Here is a 13743-nt window from a genome sequence, read left to right on the forward strand (position 1 = left end):
ACTGTGGGAATATTCAATATTAATACGACAATAAACTGAATGTGGTTTCAAAATAACATTTAGATAAAGCCCGTTAAGATTGACTATGCTTCTTTATGATCGTTAGGTTAGTCAAAGTCTGTGTTCCTGTTCACATGAACACATGGTACCATATATATGGTTTGGTGTGTGAAATATCGCTCTCCAACAAAAGTCTGGAGACAACTTAGCACAAACCAAAATATTCAACTGTCAACATTATTTTAAGCCACAAAGGAAACACCGTAAATAATTTTAAATATTCTCTAAGTTTAGAGAGTGAAAGCATTCTGTCCTATCGGTAGATATGGAATCTCTCCATTGATTAGCCTTACCCGAATCGAGATGAGTGGGTACATATAAGTAGACTCTTGCACATCTGTGATCAAAATTACATATAAAGCGTAGCCGTATTGATACTTCAATTCGTATGATACATATAGTTGATGTGACACCGGAAATGTAATTGCAGTCTGACTCTCGTATATTTGACAACCCTCGAGTATATGTACGCTTCATCTGTTATTATTCGTATGAAGGTGATGGAGTACAGATCGTAGTAGCGAAAGTTCACACATCGTATTTCTCTGGCTGTGCTATATAAACCAAAATATACATACGTATTTATTTACCAACCAGAAGAAAAAAAAATCTTTTTGGCTAACTCCCGAGACAATAAGATGTCCTTGACGTGCATTGCAGAACACCGAGTCCAAATCCACAATGAACGTTCTTGGGATGTGTATTCAGAACAGACGTACGATTGTAGTTTTTCGCGACTTCATAAAAAAATAACGGCCCTTTTTACTGGAAATCTTTCATGTTCAAATCGCCCGAATTATTTTATTGTATCTTCCTATCTATTGTGTAAAATTTAAGATCCGAGAAAAAACGAAACGATCTTTTTTAAAAGTCGGCATAAAGTGAAGTGCATATGTTAATACACCTTATGATAAAGCTGTTAGTCCAGTCGTTCTGTAAGGTCGGGAAGGGTCAACACCACAAAATGACCAATTGATTTGGTTGAAGCTTAATAATGTGCTATTTTTATTCAGAGTTGAAAGGAACATACACATGTATAGATCTAATTTAAGTCTATTTAATCCCCGGAAGTTCCTATTTGAAGTCAGATTTCACCCTAGACTGGAAACCGAGGCCATCGACTTAGTTTGGTAACGCCTGAGATTGTTTTTCCTCTGCAACAACACATAACCGTTATGGATTAGCCTTGGCCGGCTGGATAACAGAGGGCGTTAACCTACAGCCAGGTCAGGCAAAGTTCATCACCGCAAGTACAGTGTAAAATGAGTAATAGAATAGAAACGGAGGTCACGTATGTTTTTCTTTCTTTCTTTTTTTTTTGATAAAGAAGCGATGTTATAATCCTATTGTTGTTTTGTTGTTTACATAATTAAATTAATCACATAGGAAAAATCATTAATAAAACAGCGACACATAGGAGATCACCCTGTACAAGTCACTACCCCTTACGGCCAGTTAAATGTCCCCGTTACAAGCCAAGTTCGACCTGGCTAGCAATTTCATACCAAAACACCAGAGATTTATATGACTATAGTTAGTATGTATATAGATCTCTGCAAACACCAAACAAATTAGTATGTGAGCGTCGTAAAGTGTTTTTAGTGAACGTTCTGTGCTGCTTTTATATAAAATATTTATCAATTTCATGGTTAGATTATTAGATACGCCTGCTATTTTCATTATTCTATTGGCAAAATGTGCTGAACCTCGAAAATTACTTTTGTGATAGTTATCTATGCTAATACGATTGACAGACATTTTCTTTAGTGAACACTGAAGCATATCATGGCGATATTATGATATTTTCAGGTTGTTTACATAAGAAAAGTAAATATAAGCATATATCGTGATTGTTAACCTCGCGCGCTGGGGTACACGCAGCGGTTACAGAGGCTGAGGACCTAGGTACGGGGTCACAATCAATATCTGATGGCATGGATACCAGTATTAGTGTTTCTTTACACGGATATCGTTTATCGTGTTTACTTATGTATCAATTCGTCCGATATATGATATTAATTTCGCGGTGTAATTATATCTCTGAAATAATATAATTTTCAAATACATGTAGAAAGTAAGAGAAAGAACACTCGGTCAGATATATTGCGTAGATAGAAAGAGATCTGAGCCAAAAAGACTGCACTGACACCTCCTTCCTCTCCATAACTGCCAATCTCCGATGGAACTTTCCACCTCTGGAGGTTGAACAAAGGGCAATAACTCTAGAATTAGCGAGACACAATGCCCGAAATGATTGTAAACGAGATACGCCCCTCCGAACAGCTTGACTGACGGACTGATTCTCCAGCATCTGGACCAATTCAGTCAAATCTCAGAATGCGAGCATTGACGGAATTGGCCGAGATGTTACGATTGATATACAGTGCCCTCAGTAGAACCACTAGATATAGTACAAGGCCTCACTTACACACATCTACATTGTATGTTTCTGAAAAACATTCAATTAAAAAAACATACGAGCTTCAATAATGACTAAGTAAAAAATATTTTGTCAAGATACCTCAATTATAGAGCGGGTCTAGTTCTATAATAGGTTCTTACACTTTTTGTATCTTATTTTCGAAGACACATATTATAGGACAAAGGGTGGTTTGGTTTGGTTTTATTTCTTTAACGCCCTATCAACAGCCAATGTCATTTAAGGACGGCCTCCCGTGTGTTTTAGGAGGCCGCGGTATGTTCGTGTAAAGTCTCCATGTGATAGCATGGAACTTTTGTCGATTTATAGTGCTACCTCACTGAAGCATACTGCCGAAGATACCCAACGGGAATCCCCACCCGGTCACATTATACTGACCACGGGACAAACTAGTCGTCCCACTCCCAAAATGCAGAGCGCTAAGCAGTAGCAACTACCATTTTTTAAAGACTCTGGTGGGGACTTCTTATTGAGTATACGTAGGGATGAGCATTGCACTCGCATATCTTAAAGTTTAATGTAGCGTATTTTGTAATTTTCATATACACCAATACAGTAAAAAGGTTTTGTATGCTGATATCAGACTTCCGGTTCGCTACCTCTCCCAAATGATATCATATACGTTTATATTCTTATATATACTTATGTAGGTAATACAAAGTCAATATCTATATCACAGCCCTAATGATTGCTCAGATTTTAAATTGGTTTGTTTTTGTTTAACGTCCTATTAACAGCCAGGGTCATTTAAGGACGTGCCAGGGGCCGCGGTGGCCGAGTGGTTAAGGTGTCCCGACACTTTATCACTAGCCCTCCACCTCTGGGTTGCGAATTCGAAACCTACGTGGGGCAGTTGCCAGGTACTGACCGTAGGCCGGTGGTTTTTCTCCGGGTACTCCGGCTTTCCTCCACCTCCAAAACCTTGCACGTCCTTAAATGACCCTGTCTGTTAATAGGACGTTAAACAAAAACAAACCAAAAACAAAACAAAACATTAAGGACGTGCCAGGTTTTGGAGGTGGAGGAAAGCCGGAGCACCCGGAGAAAAACCACCGGCCTACAGTCAATACCTGGTAACTGCCCCACGTAGGTTTCGAACCCGCAACCCTAGAGGTGGAGGGTTAGTGATAAAGTGTCACCTTAACCACTCTGCCACCGCGGTCCCCTCAGATTTTAAAACAATACGGTTAAGCTAGTAATGAACATTTCTTTGAACATTTCTTATTTATTGTCAACACTTGCATATAATATTCTACTCTGCAATTTACACATGACACTATGTTAACCTTCACCGCAAACAAGATGATGTATATTTAGCCGGGAACTATTTGGCAGTAGCTCAAATTCAAACTCTCCTGCACAGATTCTAAATATCGCTGCAGTGTGATTGAGTGTATCGCGTATCAAGGACCATCCGTTCGGAGTCGTACAATATTTTTTTCGTATCTGGCATTGTTCCAGGTGTATTGTTGTAAATTGCATTCAGCTTTTAATAGCAAATATAGTAATTTTATGCTCAAGTGCAGAAGTGTAAATGCATTCAATTGACGCATTGGTGTCGATTTTTATGCCATAATAATTGGTTACTTGTTTTCTTGTAAAGGGCTGCAGAGGTTCTTTCTTTATTAAGCACGGGGACTTGTGCAGCCTCAGAGGTGTTCCGAGGGGCGTGCTTCGACTTTTACCTTGGCCGATTTCACAGGAAGCTGAATGTTCTGTGCTTTTATGGTAGTGTGCTCTGGATAGCGGACGACAGGCGTGTCTCGTATGATATTTAGTGAGGTAGCCCCCAGCTACTACAAGATGCCTCACCTCAAACCGACTGTTCAAAGGGCGAAAAAAAAAAAAAAACAGAAAAAAAAAAAAAAAAAAAATTTAAGCAAACGGATTATACATAAGTGTTATGAACTGAAATTTCGACCGATTTTATCCGCGCTTATAAACGCATCAGTATCACAAGGCATACTTAGCAATACATGTCCCCTACCGGTCCCCAATAGAACAGTAACAGTGACCTTGACCTTGACCCCAAACCCCTGAAACAAGAACATAATCTGTAGCTACTCATAGGGAAAATACATACGAACCGATATCACCAATAATCACTAATATACCTTGAAGTATGGCTGAGAGAAGTGCGGAAAACTGAGTGGACGGATGGACAGACGGACGGACGGAGAGGAAACCTATAGTCCCCGCTTTCATCGGTAGGGTACTATATTGATTTTGAATTGAAATGTACAGAACTGGTCTATTAATAAATGTGTTGCATCCAATTTTAAGTCAGTTGCGGATATAATCATCATACTTACCTTTACAAATAAGTTCGAAATGACTTAATTAAACACAAAATAATTATTGTATATAAAATCGATATGACCACGCGGCATCGTACGGGATCTAGAACATTAGCCAAATTACAGCGAAGAGTATCGGTTGATGACTTTGTATGATTAATCTTTTACGCGAGGTAGACCCGGGGTCAGGGACCGAGGTATATTGTAACACGTTTGGCAGCATGTGACTCTTGTCTTTCAAGTCTATGACACGTTTACAGACATGTGAAGAACTTACGCCAATTTTAGGCCCGACAATCCAAACTTAAGATCATACAACAAGAATAGAATTTTAATGTATTTTTTAAAAGTTTTAAAGTACCGCCGGAACTAAAGAAGTACTTCGAGTTAAGCGGAAATTCGAGTTTTTAGAGTTCGAGTAAACGAAGTTCCACTGTACAACAGCTAAAGTACAAATAAACTAGAAATAAATTGGTCTTGAAATTGGGAATTTGTGCAAAGCCCATTAGTAACAGACGTGAAATGGCGTAGTTTGTATTAGTAACATGCGGGCTAGGCCTTTCGGACAACAACGTGTCTAAGAGAAAGGGGATGGGGCGAGAAACAACATACCTCTCCCGTACGTAGTTCCGTATCCTGGGCCCACAGAAGTGTTAATAAGATAATACATCACCAGTGTATACATATCTTATATACCACTCTAGACTGGCCGGCCTGTTTGATATTTATATACAATGTATATTCTAGTCATTTCTATACTTATGATTTTCATTGGCTACCGGAACTGTCCCGTGAATTGCTTAGATTCTAATTGCCTTAACCTTAAGCCTTGGACTTGTCTTCAATGACTTCCAGAACTGTCCCGTGAATTGCTTAAGACTCTAACTGCCGTGACCTTGACCCTTGGGACAAGTCTTCACTGACTTTCAGAACTGTCCCGTGAATGGCTTAAGACTTTAACTGTCGTGAATTTGACCACTGGACTAGTCTTCACCGACTTCTAAAACTGTCCTTTGAGTTGCTTAGATTCTAACGGCCGTGACCTTGACCACTGGACTAGTTTTCAGACTTACAGAACTGTCCCGTGAATTGCTTAGATTCTAACGGCCGTGACCTTGACCCTTGCAATAGTGTCCTCGGTCATATTAATTCAATGTTGAGTGAATTTTACTTTTTGAAGTATTCTCTATGTAGGTTTAATTACATAATTGGCTACTTAAACATGCTTTTAATGTTTCGTAGACTACACGAAGTATACATTTAGCACTATTTAAAGTCTGTTCCCGTTTGTAGATGCTCTTGAAAAATCCACTTTGCTATCTTGTTTTGGAATCCATAGCTGATGAGGATTACAGAGTAACGCTAACATACAAACGTACGGGGTTTAACGTCATCGAAACGTAGGATGGGTGTCGGGGAGACACCAAACAGGCGGGGTCAAACGAGGATGGGTGTCAAGGAGACACCAACAGCAAGGGCCATATATATGAGGACGGATGTCAAGGAGACAACAACAGCCAGGGTTAAATGAGGATGGGTGTCAAGGTGGACACCCACAGTCAAATGATATGTGTCAATGGGACATCAGCTGCCAAGGTCATATGTCAAGGAGACACCAACAGTCAGGGTCATATGAGGATGGGTGTCAAGGAGACATCAACAGCCAAGGTTAAATGAGGATGGGTGTCACGGAGACACCAACAGTCAGGGTCATATGAGGATGGGTGTCAAGGAGACAACAACAGCCAAGGTAAAATGATGGATGTCACGGAGACACCAACAGTCAGGGTCATATGAGGATGGGTGTCAAGGAGACATCAACAGCAAAGGTCAAATGAGGATGGGTGTCAAGGAGATACCAACAGTCAGGGTCATATGAGGATGGGTGTCAAGGAGACACAAACAGTCAGGGTCGTATGAGGATGCGTGTCGAGGAGATACCAACAGCCAGGGTCATATGAGGATGGGTGTCAAGGAGATACCACAGCCAGGGTCGTATGAGGATGGGTGCAAGGGGGGCATCCACAGCTAGGGTCATATGACGACGGGTGTCAAGGAGACACCAACAGCCAGGGTCAATAATTTTGTCAAAGGTTAGAACTTTTGTTTGGACAATCTAGTAGATATCTCCAGCAGCGGTCTCAGAATCAGAAGACATGTCAACTTTTAGATAAAGGTGAATATCATCATCCTTCATTTTAAACAAGTAGAAGACAACAATCTTTACTTTTGGTTTGATATATTATGTCTGATGTAAGATTTTACACATCTGACACAAAAAATGGCCTTTTTTTATTTGAATTAAAACTTTACAATAAACAACAAGCCCTTTTTTCATTTCATTTTTATTCAAAAGTCAAATATCGGATCATCCTAGGTCAATTAAAGTTCTTTTTATCATTTACAACAAGTTTGAAGAACATATTAGCTCTTAGGACCTTTGTTTTGTTTAACATATCTGGCCCAGTCATTGAACTTCAAGGTCAAGGTTATTTATATTCTTGCAGAAAAAAAAATAACATTATGATAGATTTGATAGCCATTAATCATCATAGATATTCTCATATGAGAAAAGTCTTTAATTAATTAAAGTGTAAAATCACTCTGGTACAATATAAGGTAGATCTAACATAACTCATGTTTTTCAAAAAAATATGTATATTAGTTCATCTTCTAATTAAGCAGGACATTTTTACATAACATATGTGATGTGATCTACCAGCACAATAAGTTAATCTTGTGTCTAAAAACACAAACATCATTACATGATCGAGAGGTTAAAACAGGTATAGGTATGTGCTGACCATTTTTTTTCGGTTAAACACAGGGATAGCGATTTAATCTCAGCATTTAGGTGGAATGGGCTTATTGCTGTGATATAAAATTGGAAATTCATCCGAGTTCATTACAAATACATGGGCTTATCACCAGGCATGGGCTTTTAACCAGGCACGGGCTTATTGCCAGGCATGGGCTTATTACCAGACAGGGGCTTATCACCCGACATGGGCTTATTACCTGACATGGGCTTATTACTAGATATGGGCTTATTACCAGGCATGGGCTTATCACCAGACAGGTCATATCACCAGACAGGGCTTATCACCAGGCATGGGCTTATCACCAGGCATGGGCTTATAACCATACATGGACTTATCACCAGACAAGGGCTTATTACCAGACAAGGGCTTATAGCTGGATAAATGTGGTATGTGTATAACTAACTCCCCTAACAGATATGAAAACTACTTTGCCAGTAAACATACATGTACCATGTAGATTATCAATATCACACAGTAGGTACATTAGCAGCCTGAACCAGCATTACAGTACAGTAGTTATTAACAACAATATGAGGAAATCAATATGAGAGTTTTATGATTAATGATCAGTGGTAGTCAATGTCCTGGTCTAGTTAGATCAACAAACATGATCATGATAGATCAGGGTCATCACCACAGTAACATCAGCCTCATCACCACAGTAACATCAGCCTCATCACCACGGTAACATCAGCCTCATCACCACAGTAACATCAGCCTCATCACCACGGTAACATCAGCCTCATCACCACAGTAACATCAGCCTCATCACCACAGTAACATCAGCCTCATCACCACGGTAACATCAGCCTCATCACCACAGTAACATCAGTCTCATCACCACAGTAACATCAGCCTCATTACCCCAGTAACATCAGCCTCATCACCACAGTAACATCAGCCTCATCACCACAGTATCATCAGCCTCATCACCACGGTAACATCAGCCTCATCACCACAGTAACATCAGCCTCATCACCACAGTAACATCAGCCTCATCACCACAGTAACATCAGCCTCATCACCACGGTAACATCAGCCACATGACCACAGAAACATCAGCCTCATCACCACAGTAACATCAGCCTCATCACCACGGTAACATCAGCCTCATCACCACAGAAACATCAGCCTCATCACCCTAGTAACATCGGCCTCATCACCACAGTAACATCAGCCTCATCACCACAGTAACATCAGCCTCATCACCCTAGAAACATCAGCCTCATCACCCCAGTAACATCAGCCTGATCACCCCAGTAACATCAGCCTCATCACCACAGTGACATCAGCCTCATCACCCCAGTAACATCGGCCTCATCACCCCAGTAACATCAGCCTCGTCACCCTAGAAACATCAGCCTCATCACCCCAGTAACATCAGCCTGATAACCCCAGTAACATCAGCCTCATCACCACAGTGACATCAGCCTCATCACCACAGTAACATCAGCCTCATCACCCTAGTAACATCAGCCTCATCACCACAGTAACATCAGCCTCATCACCCCAGTAACATCAGCCTCATCACTCTAGTAGCATCAGCCTCATCACCACAGTAACATCAGCCTCATCACCACAGTAACATCAGCCTCATCACCACAGTAACATCAGCCTCATCACCACGGTAACATCAGCCTCATCACCACAGTAACATCAGCCCCATCACCACAGTAACATCAGCCTCATCACCCCAGTAACATCAGCCTCATCACCACGGTAACATCAGCCTCACCACCACAGTAACATCAGCCTCATCACCCCAGTAACATCAGCCTCATCACCACAGTAACATCAGCCTCATTACCACAGTAACATCAGAGTCAGCACGACAGTAACATCAGCCTCATCACCACAGTAACATCAGCCTCATCACCACAGTAACATCAGCCTCATCACCACAGTAACATCAGCCTCATCACCCTAGTAACATCAGCCTCATCACCACAGTAACATCAGCCTCATCACCCCAGTAACATCAGCCTCATCACTCTAGTAGCATCAGCCTCATCACCCAAGTAACATCAGCCTCATCACCCCAGTAACATCAGCCTCATCACCATAGTAAAATCAGCCTCATCACCACGGTAACATCAGCGTCATCACCACGGTAACATCAGCCCCATCACCACAGTAACATCAGCCCCATCACCACAGTAACATCAGCCTCATCACCACAGTAACATCAGCCTCATCACCCCAGTAACATCAGCCTCATCACCACAGTAACATCAGCCTCATCACCACAGTAACATCAGCCTCATCACCACAGTAACATCAGCCTCATCACCACAGTAACATCAGCCTCATCAGTCGAATAAGATCAGTGTCACTGCCCCAGTAAGATCAGTGTCCCTGGTCGAGTAAGATCAGTGTCCCTGGTCGAGTAAGATCAGCGTCCCTGGTCGAGTAAGATCAGCATCCCTGGTCGAGTAAGATCAGCGTCCCTGGTCAAGTTAGATCAGTGTCTCTGGTCGAGTAAGGTCAGTGTCCCTGGTCGAGTAAGATAAGTGTCCCTGGTCGAGTAAGATCAGTGTCCCTGGTCGAGTAAGATCAGTGTCCCTGGTCGAGTAAGATCAGCGTCCCTGGTCGAGTAAGATCAGTGTCCCTGGTCGAGTAAGATCAGTGTCCTTGGTCGAGTAAGATCAGCGTCCCTGGTTCCCTTAGATCAACGTCACTGCCCCTGAAGTGACTAGTGGTGCTATGGGTTTATACTGCATGATGTGTTGGTCACCCTTCTGTAAGTCCACAATCTCCTCTCTGTAATGATAAAAGATTGACCAATCAATGACCATCTGCTGACCAATGACAACAGTAATAGCGAATCCCCAAAACATCTTTATGTTGGGTTTTCTGTCTATGAATTCTGTATTTGGTCATATCAACAACACATATCTGTTAAAAATATGTTAAAATGGAGTGTTATACAGATGTATTGTTATGCTTTGTGTAGATTTTAACAAAGGCAGGGGTAGGGAAAGAAAGGATCCATGGGTCCTTGACATTCTTCATGGCCCATAGAAATTTGAAAATCTTACATAGACAAAGAGAAAAAGGCCCATAAGAAGTTTTTAAAACAGTGGTAAATGGCCATGACATAGTCACAAGTTTAAGATTTTGTTTATCATATGAGTTTATTAATGAGAATGTCAACCTGTGAAAACTCGAGAATTAATTTCTATATGCTTGTAAACAGACAAATTTCATTCCCTCCAATACCATACCTTCCGACAGGAAAGACTCAACACTTGAATAACAATAATAGTATTTATTGATAAGGAGCGCATAATTGCCGACACATACAGTGGAACTTCGTTAACTCGAAGTCGACGGGACCACGAAAAAACTTCGAGTTATCCGAGTGTTCGAATTAAGCGAGTTATCGTTTGTGGTGAAAAGTTTGGTCAATATTTGTCAACATTATATAATCATTATAACTTCGCTCTGTCGCTCATCAGTTTAGTGTGAAGACTGGTCAATACATGTAAATATATATGTAATGTTTCGTTATGTCACTTGTAATTTGGTGTAGTTTTGCGGATATACAGTCACGATAAAGTTTCTTTCACTTAGTCACTTCAATAACGATCTGATGTGCAAGTCATGTTTGCAAAAGGTAAACGATAAAATGGAATTCGACAAAATAACAAGTTATTAATGTCAAAACAAATAACCGTTTAAACACAGATTGCATACAAAACGTAACAGAACCATTACCTTTTATTGGACATATATAAAATACTGTTTGATCGGCCTACTTACTTTTTATTGATAACCACGCCATTTCCATGTGTATTAGCACCGGAAGTTGGGCTGCGCATGTGCGTATAAAATGTTACTGTAACTGAGTTGGCGTTTTATCCGATTTAATAGACAGCACTGACCGTTACAGTTGTACTCTGAACACCTCGGCAGTAATTACGCTATTGTTTCAGCAGTTTAAAGATTTAATAGGCGCCGGTGACTGTGTCATTTCTACACCTGTAAAAACATCAGCCGGGTAGATCTACCGGTGTGTCAGAGATTAGTTCCGCTTGAGCGAACGGGTAGATGAGTTGTTGACTATCGTGTGTACTGATATCGGCGACCGCCTTGGGAAATTACCTGATGTAAGTAAAGCAGTACTTTTTATCACCAAGACTTGTTGTTATAAGATTCAACCGACAATTTCTTTTATGAATTTATGAAACACTTATAATAGCATGTAGGTTAGTAGTGCCGATATGTTCAGTATTACAAACGGAATTTAGCTCTTAAAAAATGTCGGCGTTTGCCACCGATCGACGAAAATTATACTTCGAGTTATTCGAACATTTCAAGTAGGATTTGTATTGTTGGGACCAAATTTTTACTTCGTATTATCCGAGTTTTTCGAGTTATCCGAATTCGAATTATCCGAGTTTTTTTTACTAAGATAAAGAGAGAATTCGGCCGGGACCGGCGAGGTACTTCGAGTTAAGCGGGGTATTCGAGTTATCCGAGTTCGAGTTAACGAAGTTCCACTGTATGTAAAATGTTATCAAAACCCTCGCACAGCTCACTTTTTTGATATCCCATCTAATCTCATTCTATACAAATTTTATAAATTGTAAACCAATAAATCACCTACATGAATATTATTTAAATTTATATATTTTAAATCAAAAATAAAACCCCATGTGCATTATCACTGAATGAACAGACAGTCACATACCATGTAAACAAGCATATGAGCTATTTGACCATAACGCCTATCGGAAAATATGACACTGAAGGGAAAATAATTATCGGCTAATTCTGTTCAATCAACCTCCGATAATTATATATTTGGATGTTATGTTTTTCTCTACAATTGCGCAACATAACAGATTCACTCTGACATTACAGTTGTTCTATAAAACATAATAATGATGACATGGTCGAGAACGTTGTACACCGTAGAACAGGACAGTCATGTGATAATTTGATTTTTGAACAGGACCAAAACATCAGTACATAATGCCTCTATTTAGTCAATGGAACCCTCATGTTCATTCTACTAAAATAGAAAAGAATATTTCTCTATCTCATTGCATTTATACCACTGTAAATGCAATTAAAACAGTTCAATCCCTTTACAAACTTGTGTCAACGTTCCCAAAGATATTGAAGGCAGTAAGATAAAAAGTAGAAAATTACTCATGATTCCTTTAAAAGGAGATTATAGTTTTCTACATGCAGGAATGTGATCGAAGGAGAACCATACAGAATCCTATCAGAGAGGATTAATATTCCGACAGAAGATCGGATTAAACATCATCACATTCCCCACGATCAATACCATCAGGTAATGTGTATTCAGAATCACAGACTATTAACGAATGCCTGATATGTCTGAATCAATACACAACATTGTGATAACGATTCTACAGGTACAACAGGCCCATGTGGCCTGTACTGTTTATAAATTATGTAATAGTGCTGACGAGATATGCTGATATCTATTGACTGAGGACTTGCCTTTTGTACTCTACAGAATTTGATGTGTGGCCTTGTTGGCAGCAAGTTGGGTGATAGAAATAAGTATATTTTTCACTTCAAAAAAATAATGTTAAAAGCAAGCAAGACCGGCATCATTCAAATATGCTCGAAATTCAGCAATACAGAGTAGGATCATAGGGTCAATGATCACCTCAAGAAATTTGAGTTGGATTGGCCGGAGAGAACTGGAGTGATTGCATGGATTCTATCTTTTATTTGAACACAGAGTTGAGCCGTACAATATTCGTTGAACTTTTGGCTAATAGTTGTTGATATGGTAGATATTGTAGGTATATAGGTAGATATAGATGAGGTGAGGTTGTGTACTATCAGTGAAATGTATCTGAAAACATTAATTGAAGTAAAAATCGTAGTGTCACATGATTATCCTAGAACTACCCCAGAGAAAAAGTAATTATGCGTGAGATGATTGATCACCCCATTACAGACAGGTATATTATTGTAATTCATAAGCAACTATTCCTCTGGGCCAAGGTTCATTACTGTTGATACTGACAGTACATTATAAAATAAGTCTTTGTAAACAAGAACATACATCGCCACTGAGATGGAACCTAGTAAGTCATAGAGTAGATGGAGTCACGCAAACTAAAAATTAACGATC

General features: G+C 40.0%; 1 protein-coding gene across 1 annotated transcript in view; it reads right to left on the minus strand.

Annotated features, from left to right (window-relative positions):
* Window positions 1-9937: 9937 nt before the first annotated feature.
* Window positions 9938-13743, minus strand: part of LOC117339476 (DNA replication complex GINS protein SLD5-like) — a 47740-nt gene continuing 43934 nt past the window's right edge. Inside the window, exon 7 of the mRNA XM_033901085.1 lies at window positions 9938-10379. Coding sequence (XP_033756976.1) covers window positions 10283-10379 — 97 coding nt within the window. The 3' untranslated portion in view covers window positions 9938-10282. The remainder of the gene's footprint in view (window positions 10380-13743) is intronic.

This window comes from Pecten maximus, chromosome 12 (assembly GCF_902652985.1).
Source record: "Pecten maximus chromosome 12, xPecMax1.1, whole genome shotgun sequence".
NCBI lineage: Eukaryota > Metazoa > Mollusca > Bivalvia > Pectinida > Pectinidae > Pecten > Pecten maximus.